This window comes from Talpa europaea (genome assembly GCF_964194135.1).
Source record: "Talpa europaea genome assembly, chromosome: 13".
In the NCBI taxonomy this organism is placed as follows: Eukaryota; Metazoa; Chordata; class Mammalia; order Eulipotyphla; family Talpidae; genus Talpa; species Talpa europaea.
Genome location: NC_140080.1, coordinates 99,717,562 through 99,737,508, shown reverse-complemented (window position 1 = coordinate 99,737,508; position 19,947 = coordinate 99,717,562). Strand labels below are relative to the sequence as shown.

Genomic DNA, 19,947 nt, shown 5'->3' with positions numbered 1-19,947 from the left:
AGCCCCGGCATGGCCTGGTCGGTGCGGGGTGTCCTCACCTGCCCACCCATTGGCAGGCCTGTCCCTGCTGGTGTCCTGCCCAGTTGTTCTGCCCATTACTGAAATCTCCAGCTGCCACTTATAAAATTCTCCCAGTTTACGTCCGTCCTGCCAGTTTTGTTGCATCCACTACGGGGCTGTTAGACACAAACACGTATTCTTGGCCCCGACCTTTTGTCTGATGTCAGCGTAGCTGCCCGCTGGCCTGCAGCGGCCGCTGTGGTGAAGGCCCCGCCCTGTCCCTCTTGGCCTCTCCCTCTTGGCCGCGTCGTGTGCCGGCGGAGGGCACGGCTGGGTCCTGGGGCCTCCCCATCCGGCGTGGCGGCCACTGCGTGTTGCTGCGTTCAGCCCGCTGATGCGTGGGGCGACTCTCGATGGAGGCGCCCGGGCTGCTCCCGTGTGGATGATCACTCAAATGTTTTTGTTTGCCATGTATTTTAAGTTATTTTCTCAGTGGTTTCTTAGCAATTACACTTTGCACCTTAAAACAACCTGTTCCGGGTGACGCTAGCTTATTCCAGGACCACAGACACGCAGCCCCGGCAGCTCCGGCCCTGCCCGCCCCTCTCCGCCATCGCTGGCCAACGACACCGCCACGTCCTACAAGCCCGCGACACAGTGTCATAACCACTGTCTTATGTTTCCTTTAAACCAGGAGGAAAAGGGTGTTTGAAGAGGCCGTGCCTCCCTCTCCCGGCCTTGCTCCGGCCAGCGCTGGCCCCTCCGCGGGCGCCAGGAGGCCCGGCCCGAGGCCTCCTCCACTTCCCGTCGGTCGGGTCTGCTGCTGCAATTCTCCGTGGCTGCGCTTACCCCAGAATGAGTTTATTTCTTCTTCACTTTAAGGCCCGTTTTGGTAGGTTTAGATTTCCTGGGAAACAGCTCTTTCCGTCAGCTCGTCCACGCGTCCACCGCCTCGGGCCATGGTCGCGGCCGGGAGTGGGGCGGGGGCCAGCTGGCCTCTCCCACGCGTCTCTGACTCCGCGTATGTGGCCACGCGAGCTCAGGCCGGTGTCCCACCACATGCGCCCCTCATCAGATCTGGGGTGTTCAGCCGGGATTTCCTCAGGTGACCTCCTGCCCCTCTTCCTCGTCCCTCCTCCCAGGCCCCCAAGGCGCACGCCGCGCTCTTCGGGGGTCCTCCGCATCTCTTTCCTTTACTCTTTTTTCTGTCTCCCCAGCCAAGCGGCCCCGAGCTGAGTCTGCTGCCGCCTCGCGGCCACTGCTGATGTGCTGCCCAGCACCCTGCGGGTCTCACCTCAGCTGTGCCTCAAGGCCCTGCGCTTCCACCTGGCTCTCGTTTTAACAAAAGTCTCTCCTCTGTGTCCTCCGTGTGCTGAGCCGTGGTCACTGTGCCTCCCTCATCCTCTGAGCAGTTTCCTTTCGTGCTTCCAAAGCTCCACGGCAGCTGAGAGGAGTCTCCGGTAAGCCTGACCCTGGCACTCGGGGCCGGCTGAGCCCAACTCGGGGCACTCGGGGCCGGCTGAGCCCACACTTAGGGCACTCGGGGCCGGCTGAGCCCAACTCGGGGCACTCGGCTGAGCCTGTGGGTCAGTCTTTCCAATAGTTTCCTCTTCTTTGCGAGTCTCATGATCTTTCTTCTGAAGACGGGGTGCATCTCGCCGTGCTGCTGGAGCCAGACCCCCTCCCCGCATCCCCATGAGTTGTCATTTCTGGGGACTCTTCCCCTTGTCGCTGCTGACTGGGTTAGCGGCTTCGGCTCTGCAGACCCGCAGTCTCTGCAGCGTGTGGTCAGCCAAGTCCCGTCCCCTCCTTCACAAAATTCTCGTTTCCACATGTGAACTGTGGTCCCGGCAGGGCCTTGGGGATCTGCACGCTCCGGGCACCGGGCGGGAAGGTCTGCAAGCGCCGCAGCCCTCCGGGTCCAGCTCTGCCCAGGAGGCCGGTGTCTAAGCTGCCTTCCGTGGCAGTCTGCAGTTGCCTCGATGTCCAGTTCCACCCACACAGGCCTCAGGGCAGCCAGAGTGGGGGGCTGGGCCCTCCTTCCTCCGTGGACGACGCGGCCTTCAAGACCCCGCGGCCTGCGGGGGGCTCCCCAACTTCACGTGCCAACCTGCTGGCCAGGCTCTTACTGCCCAGTGGGGTCACAGCCCCGCAGCCCCGACAAGCACAGTCCCAGCATGTTGGCTGGACCCCACCCGGGAGAGGCCTCTCCAGGGAGCGGACGGCGGCTCAGGCACCCCCCCTGAGGTCTCCCAACAGAGCCAGGAGGCCCAGAGGCCAGGACCCCTCGCTGAGAGGCCGCAGCTCCTCATGGTGCTGGGGAAGCCCCAAGCAGAGGGGCCGATCCCTCTGGAGTGGACGCATCGCTTGTTCGGCTTCCGCTGACATCCAGGCTCTCGAATGACTGATTTGTGAGTCTTGCTGGTATCTTGGTCGCTTTGGGAAGAGCTCATCTTCATCATCCTGGACGCCCTGCCCAGGGCCGTCTTCCTGAGGGGTCAGGGAGGGCCGCAGTCAAGAGGCAGGAGTCTGCGGTGGGCGAGATGCTGCCACACACTCTCTGGCGGGCAAAGCAGCTCCGGCCAGCAGTCCAGGCCCGAAGCCCAGGCCTCTGCTGGCGTCTCCGCGCTGGGGCCCCGGTGGGAGGAAGCCCCGGGCAGCGGAGCCCAGCTGGACTGCAGCGCCCTGGCCTGAGCGCCGTCACACCAGGAGGCCGTGCTACTGGCCACGGATTCCTCCCCATGAGAGGGGCTCCCGGCAGGTGTGGGCGGGACAGGCAGGGCTCCTGGCCCTTGGGGTGCTGACTGGCCAGCACTGAGCCTGTGGGCAGGCGCTCACCGCTGCTCAGGACCCGCCTGCAACAGCCCTTGTGCCAGGACGATCCCGTGCCCCGGGCCCTGGCTGGGTTCTGGGGAGGGGCAGGCGTCCCCCTCGCGCTACCCCCACTGCTCACAGGGACACAGGTGGCCCCACGTGGGCAGAGCCTTCACTGCCGGGTCAGCCCTGGCAGAGCCTGTCCCCAGCTGGGCCTGTGAAGGTGGCCACGGGGCTCAGACGCCTGTTCCCGGGCCCCCCGTCTGTGGCAGGCCCGGCTGTGGCCACTCTGAGAACAGGCTCCTGAGTGAGAAGCTCCGCACCTCCAGGCCTTGGAGAGAGGACACGCAGACTGGCCAGGGCGCCGCCCGCACTGCGCGGGGACATGCACGGGGCCGGAGGCTTCTGGGGGGCAGGAGGAAGGGCTGCACCCAGAAGGGCGTCCCAGGTGACGGCCGCACGGTCTGCGCCTGCCCCGGCCAGGCCCAGCATCCCAGTCACACCTTCTGCTTCTGCTGGCCCCAGGGCGGGCCCCAAGTGGCCCTCAGGGACTCTTGTCAAAGTCCCAGGGAAGCTGCCCAGCTCGCCGTGGTCCCTTCCCCAGATCAGCCGCCCCTACGGCTCTCCGCTCACAGCAGGACCCAGCGCAGGCCGATCACAGAGGCAGGGGGCGGGCGGCGGGCAGCAGTCGAGTGCCTTCGTGCCGACGAGAGCACGCGTGGACACCCCGACGAGAGCCAGGCGAGCCCCGCGGCAGAGCCCAGACCACGGACACCCCGTCCCCGAGGGCCCGCCAGCCCGGCCCCTCCTCGCCTGCCCCCACAGACTCCCCGGCCACCGCCCTGGACATCCACACGACGGGTCCTCCACCCCCAATACCGGCCCCGGGAGCCCAGCTGGCCCGGGAGAGAGCCCCCCACCCTGTCCAACCGACGGTGTCCATGAGCGGGCTGGCCGTGGTCCACCGGCACAGCGCAGCGCGCGAGCCAGCGCCCCCGAGTCTCTGCGCCCACTGGCCCGGCCTGCGCAGGGACACGCCTGTCTGGGGGCCGCAGCCCGAGCCCCCCCGGCCGCCCTACCCAGGAAGAAGAACCCCCGCTTAACGCCCGGCCCCGCAGCCTTGGGACTCGGTCTCCGACTGGGCGCCCGGCCAGCTCCGTAAAACTTTCCATGAGGGAAGCTTTTGTCCTCTGCCGGCAGGCCCCGGCAGGGAGCGCGCGGGAGGAGCACACGGCCGCCGCCGCCGGTGCCGCCCGTCCACCTGCCGCTGTGACCACATGGGGGCTGCAGGGCCGAGTGCGGGGCTGACGGGGCCGGGGGGCGCGGGCCTTTCAGGGGGGCCGGCAGCACCCTCAGGCCCCGGCCCCGTGCGTGACGGAGACCACGGAGCGGGCGTGAGCGCGAGCCGCCCACATGGCACAGCAGAGGGGGGGGCCCCGGGGAGGGCGACTCCGGGGGGAGGACCCGGGGAGGGGAGGCCCTGAGGAGGGGGGCCCCTGGGACCTCCATGGCTCAGGCCTCCACAAAGGGCCACTCACACCCGTCGCAGGAGCCGGGCGGCCTTCCTGCATTTCTGAGCTGCTTTGGCAACGCGGGGCCGTGGCCCCACATCCCCCGATGAGTCCTTGTGTCCCTGCGGGGTCCAGACCCCGGGGCCGACGGTTCAGCCTCCCAGACGCCGCCGAGCCAGGGATCAGCTGCGACTGACTCCCCATGGCCCGAGAGCAGGACACCCCTGGGCGGCACGGGCTGCACCCCGGCTCCCCACCCTGCGGCACTGGTGGCCGTCCACGTGCTGGCCCATGCTTCGGGCGGCACCCTCGGGCCCTGAGCCACGCGGGCCCAACGTGCCCCCAACTTCTGGGCAGCGACACCTACCCTGCGGGTGGGGACTGGCCACAGCGACATCCTTCTGGGGCCCCGCCCTGGGCGTGGTGTGGCTGGCCCTGCTGTCCACCTGTTGCTCTGCAGGTCCTGCTGCTGGACGGCAGGTCCAGCCCTCGGGCAGCGGGACTCCGAGAGGAACACGGGTCCCTGCCAAGGCCCTGGTTCCAGGACCCGGCTCACAGGAAGGCCCGGCAGGGGTGTGGCAGCTGGCCTGGGGCGCTGGGCCTCTCCTCCGGCCCCTCACCTACCAGAGCTGCCGCCAGACCCCGTGTGAACGGCCCAGGGCCAGGTCGGCTGCCTGATGCCCGCCTTGAGCTGTGGCTTCTCCTGCCCGACTCAGCTGAGACAGATGCGGTGGGGCTCCCCCCACCCCTGGACCCCCGCCCCGCCCAGCAGGGCTGCCCCGGGCGCGGTGGCAGGACTGGCCTCTCTGCGGACGAGGAGGAATTAATGAAACGTGGGCTGAAATTGGATTACTCTGGGCTCCGCGTAACTGAACCAAGAGGGTGGGGGGTGAGAAGAAGCCCCCGCCCCAGCCTCCCCAGCCCCCCAGCAGCCCCTGACCCCAGGCCAGGCCCACATACCAGCGAGGTAGGGCAAGTGCCCGCCCGCTGGAGCCTTCCCTGCCCCCAGCCGCCGGCCCCCACCCTGCCGGACACGCCTCTCACCACCCACTGCCCAGTGCCAGGTGGGTCAGGGCCAGCATCACTCTCCGCTGCCCCAGGGCCCCCGTGAGACACCCAGACCCAGGATGGCAGGTGCTGGGCAGCGCTGGCTGCTCCACCTGCCCCTGGCGGGGATGCAGCACCCTGCAGCCCCCTCTGCTCGCTCAGTGGGACCCGCCCACGGTCCTGAGGGAGCCGGAGCCTGGCTCGGGCTGTCGGGGGAGGCGCTGGCCACTGCGGCCAATGGCCATCCCCACAGCAAGGGTGTCCTGGCTGCCCAGAAGGAGCCACTACAGCATCCAGTGGCCAGCTCCTGGGCAGTGTGTCCGGCCTGCAGAGCCTGGGGCCCGAGTAGCAGGAAGCCTGGGCCAAGGGGCTGCACAGCCTGGTAAGGGCTCCCTGGGCAGGCCCGCGGGGCATTCCCGGGACACAGCCACTCCCTCGAGCCGGGCCGCACACACCTGGTGGCCAAGGCTCGCCCCCGGGGCTGGGTCACGGCGGCCAGCACTCCTCACGCGTGGACGCATCCACCACGTGCCCCTCTGCAGGAGGCCGCTGGCCAGCTGCCTGACTCCCACCCCGGTCAAGCGTGAGGGCCACCCCACGAGCACGACAGCAACTGGGCCCTGCAGACGTGGCCAGGAGGGCCCGAGGCCTCAGGACAGCACTGGGGCCGTGCGGGGAGATGACCCAGCCAGAGGGGGAGGAGCACACGCTGGGTCAGGATGAGACGGGGCCTGAGGCATGGCTGCTGACCGGGCAGACGTGGCCTGAGCCAGCTCAGGGAGGACGCAGGGGGCGGCGGGTGGGTGGCCTTGTGGGGCTCCAGGGTGTGGGGCTCCAGGCTGGCTTCCAGGGTGTGGGGAGGGGTCAGGCCATGGGGCCGGCCGCACAGAGGGGTCTGCTGCCTGCGCTTCCCGCACACCCCCTGCCTGCAGCATCCTGGCCAGCGAGGGGACACCGCAGCTCCCGACTGACCGCCGCAGGGCAGGGCCGGCGGGTCGCCTGCACCGGGCAGGGAGGGCGACGTGGTGTTTCGGGAGGCGGGTGTGGGTTTGCACGCTGGCCGGGGAAGCCTAGGCTCCGGCCTCCATGTGGACACCCGGGCAGGCGGCAGGTCAGGGGCCTCTGGACCGTCTACTCTGCACTGCACCGCTGTCCCGAGCAGTGAGGCTCTCCGGTGAGGCTGGCGGCACCCGCGGGGCGGCCGGCATCAAGAGCTGCCCAGAACACGCGCTCGCCGCCCAGCAGGCCCTGAGGGCTGGGCGCCTGGACGGCTCTGCTGAGCTCGAGGCCTGTGGGTGGGGCTGGCGGGCCACGGCGCCAAGCCCTCCAGCCCCAGGGCGTTCCACGCCCTGCCGGCCGCTCGCCTGCACACCCTTGCCGCGGGCACCGCGGCACTTACCGTCGTCCAGGTCCAGCTGGTCCAGCTGTCGAGGCTCTCGCTTGACCGCTACGGGGAGGGGGGCCAGCCCACGACCGCCGTCCTCACGCGGCGCGGGCTGGGCGGGGGGCGCGCTGCGGGGCACCTCGGGCGGCTGGCGCGGCTGCGGGCCCGGTGCGGGCGGGCGGGCGGGGCTGCGGGGCTGAAACAGGCGGCTCTTGGGTGACGGACGGCGGCGCGAGCAGGGGTGGCGGGGACAGAGCTGCGGCCGGAAGCAGGGCTGCTCGGGGCGGACTCACCTGGGGCTGCAGCAGGGCGGGGGGCGGCTGGGGTGAGCCGGGGTGGGTGTCCGGGGCCGGCGGCTGCAGTCCGAGGTGGCAGTGGCCGGGGCTGGCGGCGCCCGTGCAGGTGGCGGGTGACAGGTCGTGCAGCTGCGGGCTGGCGCTGGGTGGCGGCGGGGCCAGGGCACTGCGCTGGGGGCAGGGCGGGAAGCCGGGCAGCAGGCAGGCGCCTGGCTCGGGCAGCAGGGCCAGCGGCTGGCCGTAGCAGGGCCTCAGGGGCGGGCTCAGGCCCTGGCTCGCGGGTCCGTGGGGTAGGACAGGCTCGTACTCGTCGGCCGGCTCCGTCTTTATGACCGGGACTGCGGGCGGGAGAGGGGCTCGGTGAGTACCGTGCACACGCGTGCGGCTCCCGCCACGCCCTGCCGGCCGAGCTCCGCCCGCTCCCGCCCGTGCAGAGGGCGTGTGAGCTGCTGGCCCTGAGGAGCTGCAGCTGGATGAGGGCCGCGGCGCAGCTCCTGGGTGAAGCCGTGAGCGAGCGGTGTTGCTCTGGACCCTGGGCCCAGCTTCGGGGCCCAGAAAAGCGGAGGCCCTGGGGCCGCCGACACTGCCTGGACCACGCACCGCTAGACATGCAGGAAGGAGCCAGCAGACACTGGCGAGTGTCGGACGGGGGGCTGGGCCCCCACAGAAGCCCTTGTGGCCCTAGGGTTCTTTCAGCAGGAGCTGGAGGGCTCCTGGTCGCTTCTGGAACGTTCTCGGGTCCCTCCCTGCTAGAACGCTGATGGGCCGAGGGCTCGGCTGGAGAGGGGGCCTCGTGGTCTGCCAGGCGCAGAGTCCCTGCACTGGCCTCGCCTCTGCTCTGGTGTGGCTCCTGTCTGGCTCCCTCCTGGGCCCAGGTCCTCTGGCCTTCATGTCCACTTGCCTCCAAGTGGCGCAGGAAGGCTGAGGGGGAAGCAGGCCGGGGCCATGTGGCCGGGCATCCTCGCCGCAAGCCAGACCTGTCTCCCCTGGGGAGTGCATTGTCAGTCTCCACCCGGGGCGCCAGCACCAGTGTCCAGGGCCTGGCCAGCGAGCCTCCTGGGAAGGGCAGGGCTTCTGTCTCACCAGGGCACCACTGGTCAGCTCTGGACAGAGTTGGCCGGCAACAGGAGGCTGAACGACCCTATGGACAGGTCTGTGTGGCGTCCCGGGGGAGGGATGAAGCCCCTGCCGGGGCCAGTGCTGGGAGCCGGCCTCAGCCCGGCGGGAGCAGGATGGCGTGGAGCCTGGAGCAGGGCCTCGAGCTCACGAAGGGCAGAGCCGCAGGCCCTGCAGGATTAGCCAAAGCCTCTGACCCTGGGGCGCCAGCCCCAAGATCCCACTCAGATGAAAAGCGGGGGCCAGGCAGCCCCCCATGTGCAATCAGGGTGGCGGCCCCACAGCCGGCGCGAGGGATAGGTGGTGGCTGTGCCACTGCGCCGTCACAAGCTGGACATGGCGACACCCCGCCTGCCCCAGCGAGACTGCAAGCCCAGACCTGGCCCAGGCAGCCCCGGGGGGCAGGTGCTACACTCGAGGGGCCTGGGGACAGGGGTCCGGGAGAGAGGCGCCTCGTCTGTGTGCTCCCCTCCGTGCCCCTCCACCTGCGCCTCTGGGCGCACCTGAGCACAGGGCGGGAGCCACAGCCTGCCACCAGCTGCGAGTCGGCCCACGGGCTCCTCTGGGCCTCAGCCTCCCCGCCACAAGTGAGGGACGGCACCCGCTCCTCAAAGGTCGCGGCAGACACGCCTGTGGGGACACTGAGCGGCTGCAGAGCCTGCCCCACGGGTCTGCAGGAGTGCCCCACGTCCAGACCGCTGCCCCAGGTCCCCGAACTCCCCGCCCAGGCCCCAGCCCTGCAGGGCGCCCGAGGCCCGGCCTGGCCCCACACGCAGCCGCATCACACGTGGCCGACCTGGCCTTGGCCATCTGCTCCCCTTGGCCGGCAGCCCATCCAGGGCCCCCACAGCTCACTCGCGTCTGCTGGGGGGAGGGGGGTGTAGAGGCCGGGCCTGACCGAGGAGCCCTCGTGCACCGGGTGGCCGAGAAAGTGACCACCTGGAGTCGCCAGGGCCTCGCGGGCACGGCTGGAGACCCCTGCAGACTCTGGATGTGGTGGGCTTCCCGGCCACCGCCCTGGCTCCCTGTGCTGGCGAGGGGCCCCCTGCTCGCCCGGGCCCGGCAGCCGAGCCCGACAGGCCAGGCCCGGCACCAGCAGCTCACACCAAGGCCCAGGCAGAGCCCTCTCAGAGCTGCGCGTGGACACAGCCACAGGCACGGCAGCAGCCAGAGGTGGGAAGAGCCGTGTGGACACACCCGCCTGTGTCTGTGCATGTGTGCAAGGCTGGTTGGGTGTGCACGGACCTGTGTGTGTGTGTGCACACCTGTGCACACACAGGTGTGTGTATGTGTATGTGTGTGTGGGTGTATGTGCACACCCATGCTCACACACCTGTGTCTCTGTGCCCATGTGTGTGCATGTGTTTGCACACGTGTGCTCATGTGGCTGTGCGTGTGCCAGTGCGCACACACATGTACAACTGAGGCTGTGTGCACACGTACATGTGCAGTCTGTCTGCATGTGTGCACACCTGTATCTATGTGCACACGCGTGTCCAGCCTGTGTCTGTGCACGTGTCTGTGTGTGCATGCCCATGGCTCCGTGTGCACGTGCACGGGAGCAGGTGTGTCTCGTGTGTGCTGCGGCTCCTGGAGCTGCAATGACGTCTGCCCTTGAATCCTCTGCCGGGGAGAGAGCCCGGGGTCGACGGGCCGTGCCCCTCCGTTCCTGTCCCGTCTGTCTGAGTGTGGCCTCTTCCCCAACGCACCCCGCCCTGCCTGCCCTGCCGAGCCGGGGAGCCGCTGTTGGGCGCCTCCTCAGAGGACTGAGCCTCCGGGCCGACGAGCCATCGTTAGCGGACAGGCCCTGGAGCCTTCCTCGAGGAGCGGGTGAGGCTGTGCCGGCCGGTGTCCCGGAGCACCCAGGCGGGTGACTGCAGCTGAGAGCGACCAGGGGCCCAGGCTGCCCCAGCGCTCCCCAAAGCCACGACGCGCCCTTCCTCCACTCCACCTGCCCGCCCCCAGGCTCGCGCCAGGACGAGCCAGACAGCCTCAGGCGGTGAGCTGGGAGGCGCGGGCCATGGGGCCACAGAGCCCACGGGGTGCGGCCCCCTCGCTAAGCCCGGAGCCGGGGCCCAGGACCGGACGGCCCGCCGCGCAGACGCCCGGGTGCAGAGGGAGACGCAGCGTGAGAGCAGAGGCGGAGGCGAGCGTTCTCCACGTGCTTTTATTGAGTGGCAGGTCCATGCGGGGGCGGCCACGCCTGAGCCGGGCTGGGGCCAGGGCTCGCTGGGCCCCTGCTCTTGGGGAGCTCACAGTGTAGGGGCGTGTGGGCATGACCAACCCAGGGGACATGGGGGGTACCTGGGGAAGACTTGGGGAGCACAAGCCTGAGAGGAATGGGTCACCCCTAAAACAAGGTGGGACACGGTTGGAGCTGGGCACCACCTGTGAGAAGGGTCCAGGGCGGTGTCCATGGGTGTAAGGCGGTGGGGGAGGGGCTGTGGGTGGGGTGGGGCGGTGGGTGGGGCAGGGTAGTGGGTGGAGGGGGAGGGGAGGGGCAGTGGGTGGGGGCTCTGGACGAGGTGGTGGGGTACAGGCTGAGCTGAGGGTGTGAGCGGGCTAGCTGGGGGCAGGCAGATGAGCGTGCACAGCTCTGCCTGCTGGGAACCTGGGGTGCTCTGGGCAGGGGTCCCCTGAGGGCGTGTGCCGGCCCATAGGCCCTGCTCTCTCTGATCAGGGGTGTCCTTAAGCCCAGCCCTTGCAAACGGGGGCCAGGGACGCAGCAGAATCAGAGTCGGAGCCAGTTTCTAAACTGCCTTGAAAAGTGTTTTTTATGCACCAAGGTTTGCTCTGAGACATTCGGCTCTGGGCCAGCCACGCTCGAAGTTTAATTAGGAGGCAGCCACCACACCTGCAAGCACGACCGAGCGTTCTCTGTGGGATCTGGCGCCTCGCTGGGGAGGGCGGCACAGGCCCCGCACAGGGGCGGCGGGACCCAGCGCGGGCAGAGCCCCCGGCCGGCGCCCCAGGTCCTGTTAGTCAGTCTGTGAAAGGCGTGGCTAGCGTCAGCCTGACCGACAGTCAGTTCTGTGGCTCAGCATCCACACAGAGGTTCTAGATCTTTCCATCACTTAGTCTTTGGGAAAGAGCCATCCTAGGTTTAGAAGAACTTGGCCTCGTCCCAGAACCCTGACTTGACGAGGTGACAAGAAACCTGTTTGCCCTCCAGCCCCAGCGCGCCTGTCCCACCGCAGGCGCCCGTCAGGTTCTCAGACAGAAGCAGCAGCTGGAGAGCGGCTGGCGTGGCTGAGCTGACCCCCAGGGGGGCCGCGGCCGCTGCCCAAATGTGCGAGAAGCCCGCCCCTCACGGCCACGGAAGAGAACTCACGACTGGGGTCACGACCGTTCCTGCAAGAGACGTCTGCAAAGCGCACAGGCCTGGGCTGGCCGGCGGGGAGGGGCTCGGCGGCCGAGAAATGGCCCCGACCGCGGCGGGACGAGCCAGAGGCCCTGCGGCCGGCACAAGCCCGGGACGCCCGCGAAGCCGGCACCTCGGCGCCCCCAACACGCATCACGGGGCCCCGCCCGGCCGAGACCGCTCTGCCGGCGCAGGGGCAGCCCTTCTCCGCGGCTGTGGCAGACGTCCGGCGGCCAGCAGCGGTTACCCCAACAGGCAGCCCCACAGCGACACAGGGAGATAATCTGAGGTGCCCCCGGGGGCGCTAAGGCCCTCAGAACGCGACTGGACGGCAGCCTGCGCCTGTCCTTCAGAAAAAGCCCCCCTGGGGCTCAGAGCGGGCCCCCAGGGGCGGGAGCAGGGGGTTACCGTGGGCGGGCAGGTAGGTGAAGTGCTGGCACTGGCTCCGTTTCCGCTTCCCGTTGCACACGTAGAAGCTGACCTGCACCGGGCTGGTGATCCTTTGGTTGCGGAAGGGCGGGATCTCTACCACCAGGGAGTTCTGGCGAGAGAGGCGGAGAGGGGGCCTTGAGCGCCCACTGCGCGCCGGCACACGCCGAGCCCGACTGGGAGCAGCTGGGAGCGGCGGAGGCCAGCGTCGCCGGCCCAAGTGCGGGAGCCCCTCATTGAGGAGGATGCCCCCTTGGCGAAATCCCCCAAGTCAAAGCCGGGGGCCCCAGGGCGGCTGCTGTGGGGGTGTGGGCCCTCTGGGGGCAGGCGGGGCTGGGCCCAGGCCGCGCCCCTGCAGGTACACCGAGGAGGAGCCAGCACGCGGCAGGTGAGGGAAGCTGAGCGGAGCCCAAGCTGTGGCTCGGGAGGGGCCGGCCCCGCACACCCAGCCCTGCCTCTCGGGGTGCCCGGGGCCTCAGGAAGAGAGGCTGGGCCTGGGGGCCTGGAGCTGGATGGGGGTGCCCCCGGGGAACTGCCTGCTCCGACAGCCCTGGGGGCGCCGTGTCAGAGCCGGGCCTGGGCAGCGGGCGCGTTTCCCCAGGGCAGAGCCCGGACCACCAGGCACCGCCTGGGCCTCCAGGAGCCCCCATGTTGCTGCCCCACCCCTCCCTCCACCAGCACACCGGGCGGCTATGGGCTCTGGCCACCCCTGCCTTCCCCAGGGGAGGGGATGCCAGCCACCCTCGCGGAGGGTCGCGGCCAGGCGAGGGCCGGGGACCAGCACGTGCCCGATGGCCTGGCCTCTGCGGGACTGCGGCGGAGGAGCGCCGGCAACAGGAGCTCGAGGCTGCGGAGGCTGTGGTTGGCACCTGGCACCTCCGCGTGCGCCACCCAGTGCAGCTGGTGGTGGCCACCAGGCTGGGTCTGCCTTGCAGCTCAGCACCCACAGCCCAGCGGGCGAACCCGGCAGCCGGCAGCACAGCCAGACCAACCTCGCCTGCCCGTCATGCGCCAAACAAGCATGTGCTGAGCAACAGGCGTTCTTGGGGGGACGGAAGTGCTGGCTGCCAAGGACACTGGCATGTCCGGGCACGTGGCACCCAGGCAGGCCCTGCCGGGCTCTCCAGAGGATGGACAGTGGCAGCTAGGACCATGGAGGGTCCCAGCTGGGAGGCCTCGCCAGACACCCCGGCTGAGCGTCGGGGGCCCCTCAAGTCACCTCTGGGGCGAAGAGGCCTCCTTTCGCCCGCCCCCCCCCATCTCCTGCTGCCCCAGCCTCCCCAAGCCCGTCTGGGGCACGCCTGGCCGTCGTCCTCGTCCTCATATCGCTGGGCCTCGTTGGGACGCTGCTCTCAGGATGTGCTCACCCCGCATCCGTCTCGTCTGGTTCCCCGTTATTCTCATCAGTCTTTTTATTTCAAGAAGCAAGAGGCTGTGGGCCAGAAGCCCCGTGCCCAGCCCCGTGACCCCGGAACGCCGCGCCCCGACTCACCGCCTTACACAGCTCCCTGTCTGTCTTCGCCTCCATTTCCCATACGTGGTGGCCATCTAGGGGGGAGATGCTGTCACCATGGGGCCTGCGGCGCCCAACCACGCCTCCGTCCAGCCGACGGGCACAAACCAGAGCCCCCAGGAGCCCCAGCCCAGGCCCCGCCGCAACCCGCGGGGCGGTCACCAGGAGAGACGGCCACGCAGGCTGCGCCCCAGGGCCCGCCGTGGGGGACGCCACGAGCCCCGGGAGCCCGGCCTTGGCCTGGCCCCATCACCTGGAGGCAGCCACACCCCACTTTCAGGGAGACAGACCAGGATGTGCCCAGCCTGTAGAAAGCGCTGCCCGGGAGTTGGGCCGGCTTGAGCCCAGCTCCTGTGCCCATATGAGGTGCCCATGCCCAAGACAGTAACCGCCGCCCACTATGCCTCTGCTCTGGGCCTGGCCTCGGCCTGGGCCCCGCCCCGCTGTCCAGCAACTCCCTCTGACTTCTGGCCACCTCGGGACTCAGACGCAGAACGGGCTTCCCCGCCGGCCCCGAGCTGGTCTGCCCGCAGCAGTGAGGGCCCCAGCCTGTCCTGCAGGCCGGGCTGCGGCAGCTGAGCGCAGGCAGGGGGAGGTCGCAGGGTCTGACCTCGTGCCCAGGCCCGCCAGGCCACACTGTCATGTGCAGCCACGCCGCAACTGGGGGCCCCACACACGCCTGGGCAGGCACACGCACCCTCCTGCCCCGGGCACTGGCCCCACGTCCCGCAGCTGGGTCCGGCCGGTGGCCTCGGGTGCTGCTTCCGCTTTAAGATGAGCGGCTTGGAGGGCGAGTGTGTGTGCTCAGGGCCGCGCCGCCGCGCCTGCTCAGGACGGGCCTGAGGCCGGGGCTGTCCGCCCACGGGAGCCGGGCCCTGCGCAGCGGCCCGGCCCTGCCCTGCCCTGCCCCGCCTGCGGAGCTGGCCCGGCTGCTGTGGGCGGGCGGGGCGGTGCTGGGAGGGAGCCGACGGCCTGAAAGGGCCTTTGTGTGGGGCTTATCGGGAGCTGCCTGGCTGCTGGGTAGGAAACTCTGCGCAAGCCCAGAAGTACAAACGTTCCGAGTCATTAGGGAATTCCCTGCAGCCTGAGTCATCGGAAAGGCTTCCCCGCCACGCCCGCGGCCGCCTCGGGGCGTCCAGGCAGGCCCCGCTGCGGGTGGGCTCCGCGCCCTGGGCCCAGCGTGAGGGCGGCGGTGACAAGTTCTGACCCTGACCTCGGCTTACGGCGTTCTCAGGGACGTGGGGGAACAGCCACGCTGGCCGCGGGCAGACTGAGCTGTGAGGAGCCCCCGATCGCGGGCCCTGGCAGGGGGGCCCCTCGCGCCGCCTCCTCTTTGGCGGCCGGCCACAAGCGGCTGTCTAACATGGCCTAAGGCCCCGCTGTGTGTCCGGCCCACAGGCTGGACACCAGGGAGCACCAGATGGATGGATGGGGCTGCCTGGAGTCTTGCGAGGCTGACCTGTGCCCCAAGAAGCAGCTGGAACCCGTTGGGGACTGGCTGAGGCAGAGGGCTGGGCTGGGGGCCGGACACAGGTCCTAAAGGGGATGGGTGGGGGCGGGGCGGCCGCACCGGTTGGAGCTGGCAGGCAGAAGCAGGCCCCACACCAGGGCCGCCCCAGAGCCTGGCCAGCTGCATGTGCACGGGGCACCCAGGTGAAGAGACGGGCATTCAGAGGCTCCCACCCACACTCTGGCATCGCGCACGTCCCCAGGCCCCATGCTCATGGCAACAGAGGGACCAGCCAGGCTGGGTAGGGACAACCGTGGCCGGCTAGCATCCTAGGGGAGCCCGCAGGGGGAGTGCCCTGTTGAGGTGAGAGTCACACTGGCTTCTACAGCTGGTCAGTAACAGACCAAGTCACCAAATGTCCCTGAAGGGCTGGCCGTGGTAGCCACCCCCAAGGTTAGAGACCACAGGGCACCCCCGGGGGGTGAGGGCCAGGCTCAGCAATGCATAGGAAGCACAGCTCCAACCCCAGGCTGGGGTGTCTCACGTGGGGCGTCCCCCGCCAGGGGAGGGTGTCCATGGAGCATGAGGCACAGGGGGCCTGAGCCCCCCACGCCACTGCCCTGGGCCCTCCCCCCCTCGGCTGATGCCGTCCCAGTGGGACCTGGCCTGCTCCAGCGGGGCCCAGCCGGTCACTGGGACCAGCCCCGGCAGCTGGGCTGGAGTGGCTGCAGCTGAAGGGGTGCCGAGGCGGAACTGCCCGCTGTTAGCCACGTACCCAGCGGCTCCCCGGCAGAAGCAGCGCCTCCAGCAGCTCCAGCCCCCACCGCACCTCCTGCCAGCTGCCTCCCAGCGCATGGAAGGGAGCAGCAACCTTGCCGAGGCCTGGGACTCGTGAGATTTTATCCTAAATTGAGTCAACAAAGCCAACCCGGAGAAGCCAAGGGCAGGAGAGGCCAGCATGGCCTGAGCAGATGTGAGGCAGCAGGGCGGGGGGCGCCAGCGCCCTCCTGAGACACAGCTGGGGTCCCTGCCCCAGCGTCCAGCACAGGGCTTGGCCCAGAGCGTTCTCTCTTGCCGCGTGTGGGCACAGGACAGGGGACAGCGCCCAGGGACGGGCACAGGCAGGGGTCCTGCCAGGGCGGGGCAGGATGGGGGGAGCACACCACCGGTGGGGGCAGGCGCTTCCTTGGGTGGCCAGCCACGAAGGCGGGCCCTGCCGCGGAGGCGTGTCCAGGGGCAGGTGCGGAGCTGTGGCCTGTGCTGCACTCCGTGGTCCTGGCCCTGCCCTCTCCCCGCTAGCCGAAAGGTCAAGGCACTCGAGAATCAGCCTCCCCGCGGGCCCTTCCTCACGCTGCGCCTCGATCCGAGATTTGAAACACATTTTCCACTTAAGTATGTGATTGTGAGCTTGTGCCCAGACCAGCTCCGGCCCTGCAGGAAGGCGGGCCTGGGGCCGGGCCGCAGGGCAGCCATTAGCGAAGCTTCCCACGCAGAAAACTCTGCGCCCGGGACTTGGGAACCAGCCCCATCCAGCCCCTCCCGGCCCCTCCGGGCTCCTGCCAGTGCCCTGGCAGTGTCCAGCCCCCCCCAGTCTCCAGCCCCGACCCCCAGCATCCAGCCCCTCCCAGTGTCCAGACCCCCCAGCATCCAGCCCCTCCCACACCCCCCAGCGTCCAGCCCCCCCAGCGTCCTGCCCCCCAGCCTGGCAGCACAGGCCGGCCAGCCCCCCGCCCGGCCAGAACCACACCTGCATGGGGGTTCCCGGGAAGCAGCCTCGTGTGACCCACGGGCGCTTGTCACTCCCCCAGGGACTTCCCCGTGACCCCCTCCCCGAGCCCACAAGGTGCTGGACACACCAGTGCCCCCGTCCCCTGAGCCAGAGGTGGGGACCCCAAGGCGGCCGAGCCCGCGTACCTGGCGCCTTCTCCACGAAGACCACCTTGGAGTCCTGCAGGAAGTTGTGGCCCGACAGCACCATCTTCTTCCCGCCCAGCACGGGCCCGCTGACCACGCTCTGCTTGTCCACCAGGGGCAGCTCCTGGGCCGAGCGCTGGGCTGCGGGGCAGGGGGAGGCCACTGAGGGGGTGCCTGCCGCCCCCAGGCCCGGCTCCGCCCCCACAGCCTGACTCCGCCCCCAGGCCCGGCTCCTCCCCCCAGTCTGGCTCCGCCCCCAGGCCCGGCTCTCCCCCCCCAGGCCCAGCTCCGCCCCTGACAGCCTGACTCCGCCCCAGACCTGGCCCCTCCCCCAGCAGCCTGACTCCGCCCCCAGGCCCGGCTCCTCCCCCCAGTCTGGCTCCGCCCCCAGGCCCAGCTCCGCCCCTGACAGCCTGACTCCGCCCCAGACCTGGCCCCTCCCCCAGGCCAGGCTCCTCCCCCAGCAGCCTGACTCCGCCCCCCGCCCTGGGGGCGCCGTGAAGGCCTCGTCCCCGCCGGGGTGGCTGAGCCGCGGGGGCCGAGCTCCTCACTGAGAGGGGCGCCCCGCTGGGGACCCCGGCGGGCGGGGGGGCGGGGGTCCCCCAGACGCGCCGCGGGGAGCGGGACTCACAGCACTCGATGGGGTTCGAGGCCACCTGCAGCGACAGCGCGCGGCCGCCGGGCTGCGGGATGTGCACGCGGAAGACCAGCCGCACGCGCGTGTTCTTGCGCCCGATGTCGGTCTCGCCCTTGCGCAGCTCGATGTCCGAGTTCCGCAGCTTCAGGATCCCCGCGCAGTCGATGCTGCGGGCAGAGCCGCCTCAGCCTCGGCCTCGGCCTCAGCCGGCCCGGCCCCGGCCCCTGCCCAGCCCCTGCCCAGCCCCTGCCCAGCCCGGCCCCCACCGGGCCCGGCCCGGCCCCCACCGGGCCCAGCTCGCCCTCCACGCCCGCTGGGGTCCGGGCCGCCCGGGGCGGCGGCAGCTCCAGGTCCGGACACCAGCCCGCCGGCCCGCTGCCCAGATGCGGCCCCTGCGCGTCCAGCACCCCCGGGGCTCCCCCAACGGGCTCGCTCAGAACAGCCCGCGGCCCGCCGAGCGCGCCTGGGGCCGGGCGCGGGGCCGGGGCTGCCCTTACATGGCTCGCATGCTGTTCTCCGGCAGCAGCGGGATCTCCAGGACCTTGGTGTTGGAGAGGAGGGCCTCGTGGCTGGTGGTGGACACGGTCTTCCCCGTGATGCGGTGCACCTGGTAGAAGGCGTGCGGCCGCAGCAGCCGGTCATCCGCCGTCCCGATGAACAGCTGCAGCGTGAGTGGCTCGCTGTCCACGTAGCCGTGCAGCTGCGGGAGAAGAGTCGCCTCAGCCTCCGCCCGGCCCTGAGCAGCGTGCTGGGGGCGCCATCGAGGCGGGCAGAGGCTGTGAGGCCCCTGCCAGGCCCCACGCAGCGGTCGCTCCCCAGCAGGGTCACTGGGGCGCCCTCACCATGGCACACGGGCACCGGCCCTGTCGGGGTCTCCTCACCTGCGCTGCGGCTGCCCCAGTGCTGCAGGGAGCCCCGCCCCGCCCACAGCCCGGACGAGACCCTGAACATCGGGCAGGAACCCTCACCTGGGGGCGCGAGCAGACGGCGCGCGGAGGGCGAGCTCGCCTGTACCTGGACACCAGCCCTGCTCCACGGAGACCCTGGGCACCGAGCAGATGCCCTAGAGCGGGTAACCCCCCTACCCCACGCCACGCACGGGGCTCCTGTGGAACAGGCGGCGTCTGGGGCCGGACATGCTGCTCTGGCCGCCAAGCGCCCTCTAAATTGACAAGATGGCTTTGAGGAGGCAAATCCCGTGGGGACAGGAACACTGATTCCCCAAAGCAAGCACCCTGCCTAGAGCGGGGTCCAGGATCCACCCTGTTCCTGCAGGACACTCGCCACAGGAGGCGTCCCTGCCCTGCAGAGCGGACGAGACTGTCCACCTCCCAGGCTGCTGTGAGGACCGCACAGAAGTCTGAAAGAGCTCAGTGCATCCCTGCACAGGCGGCGCCCACACGCGCAGGTGCACACAGGCGGCGCTCAGAGCCAGGGCAGGCTGACTTCAGAAGCACAGGCAGGGCACACTGGAGAAAAGGCCAGGACGCCTCTAGCAAGGCCGCCAAGGAAGAAGGGACGGAGTGTTAACAGGCAGTTGCAGGAAGAAAGGGCGACACCGCCTCGGAGCGGGACACGCAGGCCGCGCTCCAGAAGGAAAGGAGAGGACCAGCCCCCGACGAGCCCGCAGCCTCCTCGCATCCGCTTGCGCGGCATCAGCTGCACACGCCTGCCCACAGCCTCGCATCCATCGCGCGTGCTAGTCAGAGCCAAACCCGAGCCCCGGGGCCTGGGAACAGAACCGGACCAGGCCTGGCTGGCCGGCCTCAGGGCCCGCTGCTCGCTCACACGTGTCCCCCCGGCCACTGGCTGCGGCCCCCAGGCTCACTGAGACGCACATCCACGGCGCTGCTGTCCACCAGGGAGGCCCAGGGGCCTCGCCAGGGTCAGTGCTGGGCCCGGTCTGGGCGGAGCCGCCGCCCGGGCCTGAGCCCCGCTGCCGAGGGGTGGGGCCCCCACGGAGCAGCCTGCCCGCCGGCCCAGCTGACGGACGCACTGAGAGACTCGCTCCACACTGGGCCCAGGCCCACGCTGCCGTGACAGGACGTGCAAAACAAACCCACACTCGTCACCCCCCCACTCGGCACTCGGCTCGCGCTCGCGAGTCTCGCGCAGCAACACGCGCGTCTGTCGCGCGGCGGGAGGCCTGTGTGGCGCCGGCCGCGAGCCCCGGCTCACCCGCGCGTCTCCCGCGTGAGGACGCAGCGGCGCTGGTGTAACTGTATCCTTCTGCAAACACGCCATTTCGGGAAAGGAAGGACTCTCTGAAGTAGGCGGACGGCGATCACGGCCTGACACGCCAGCCTCGTTCAAGGAGAGCGACTTAAACACGTCAGAGGCCGCTGCCCGGCTCTCACCCGGCCCCGCACCGCACCTGTCCCGCAGCTTCACAGCTGCCGAGGCGCCCCGGCCCCTTCGCCTCAGCACACGCTGCCGACACGCGAGTCCAGGCGCGAGGCGGGGAGAGACCGCGTT

The 19,947-nt window shown here is 70.1% G+C and overlaps 1 protein-coding gene across 2 annotated transcripts in view; it reads right to left on the bottom strand.

The window, feature by feature from the left end:
* The window catches only part of NFATC1 (nuclear factor of activated T cells 1), a gene marked incomplete at both ends in the record, with an annotated part of 48,148 nt that overhangs the window by 10,389 nt on the left and 17,812 nt on the right, over positions 1-19,947 (bottom strand). For both annotated transcript variants that reach the window (XM_084252912.1, XM_084252913.1), the window contains 5 exons: positions 11,938-12,070; positions 13,451-13,506; positions 16,836-16,976; positions 17,467-17,639; positions 17,970-18,172. In XM_084252912.1, the coding sequence (XP_084109038.1) occupies positions 11,938-12,070; positions 13,451-13,506; positions 16,836-16,976; positions 17,467-17,639; positions 17,970-18,172 (706 nt within the window). The remainder of the gene's footprint in view (positions 1-11,937; positions 12,071-13,450; positions 13,507-16,835; positions 16,977-17,466; positions 17,640-17,969; positions 18,173-19,947) is intronic.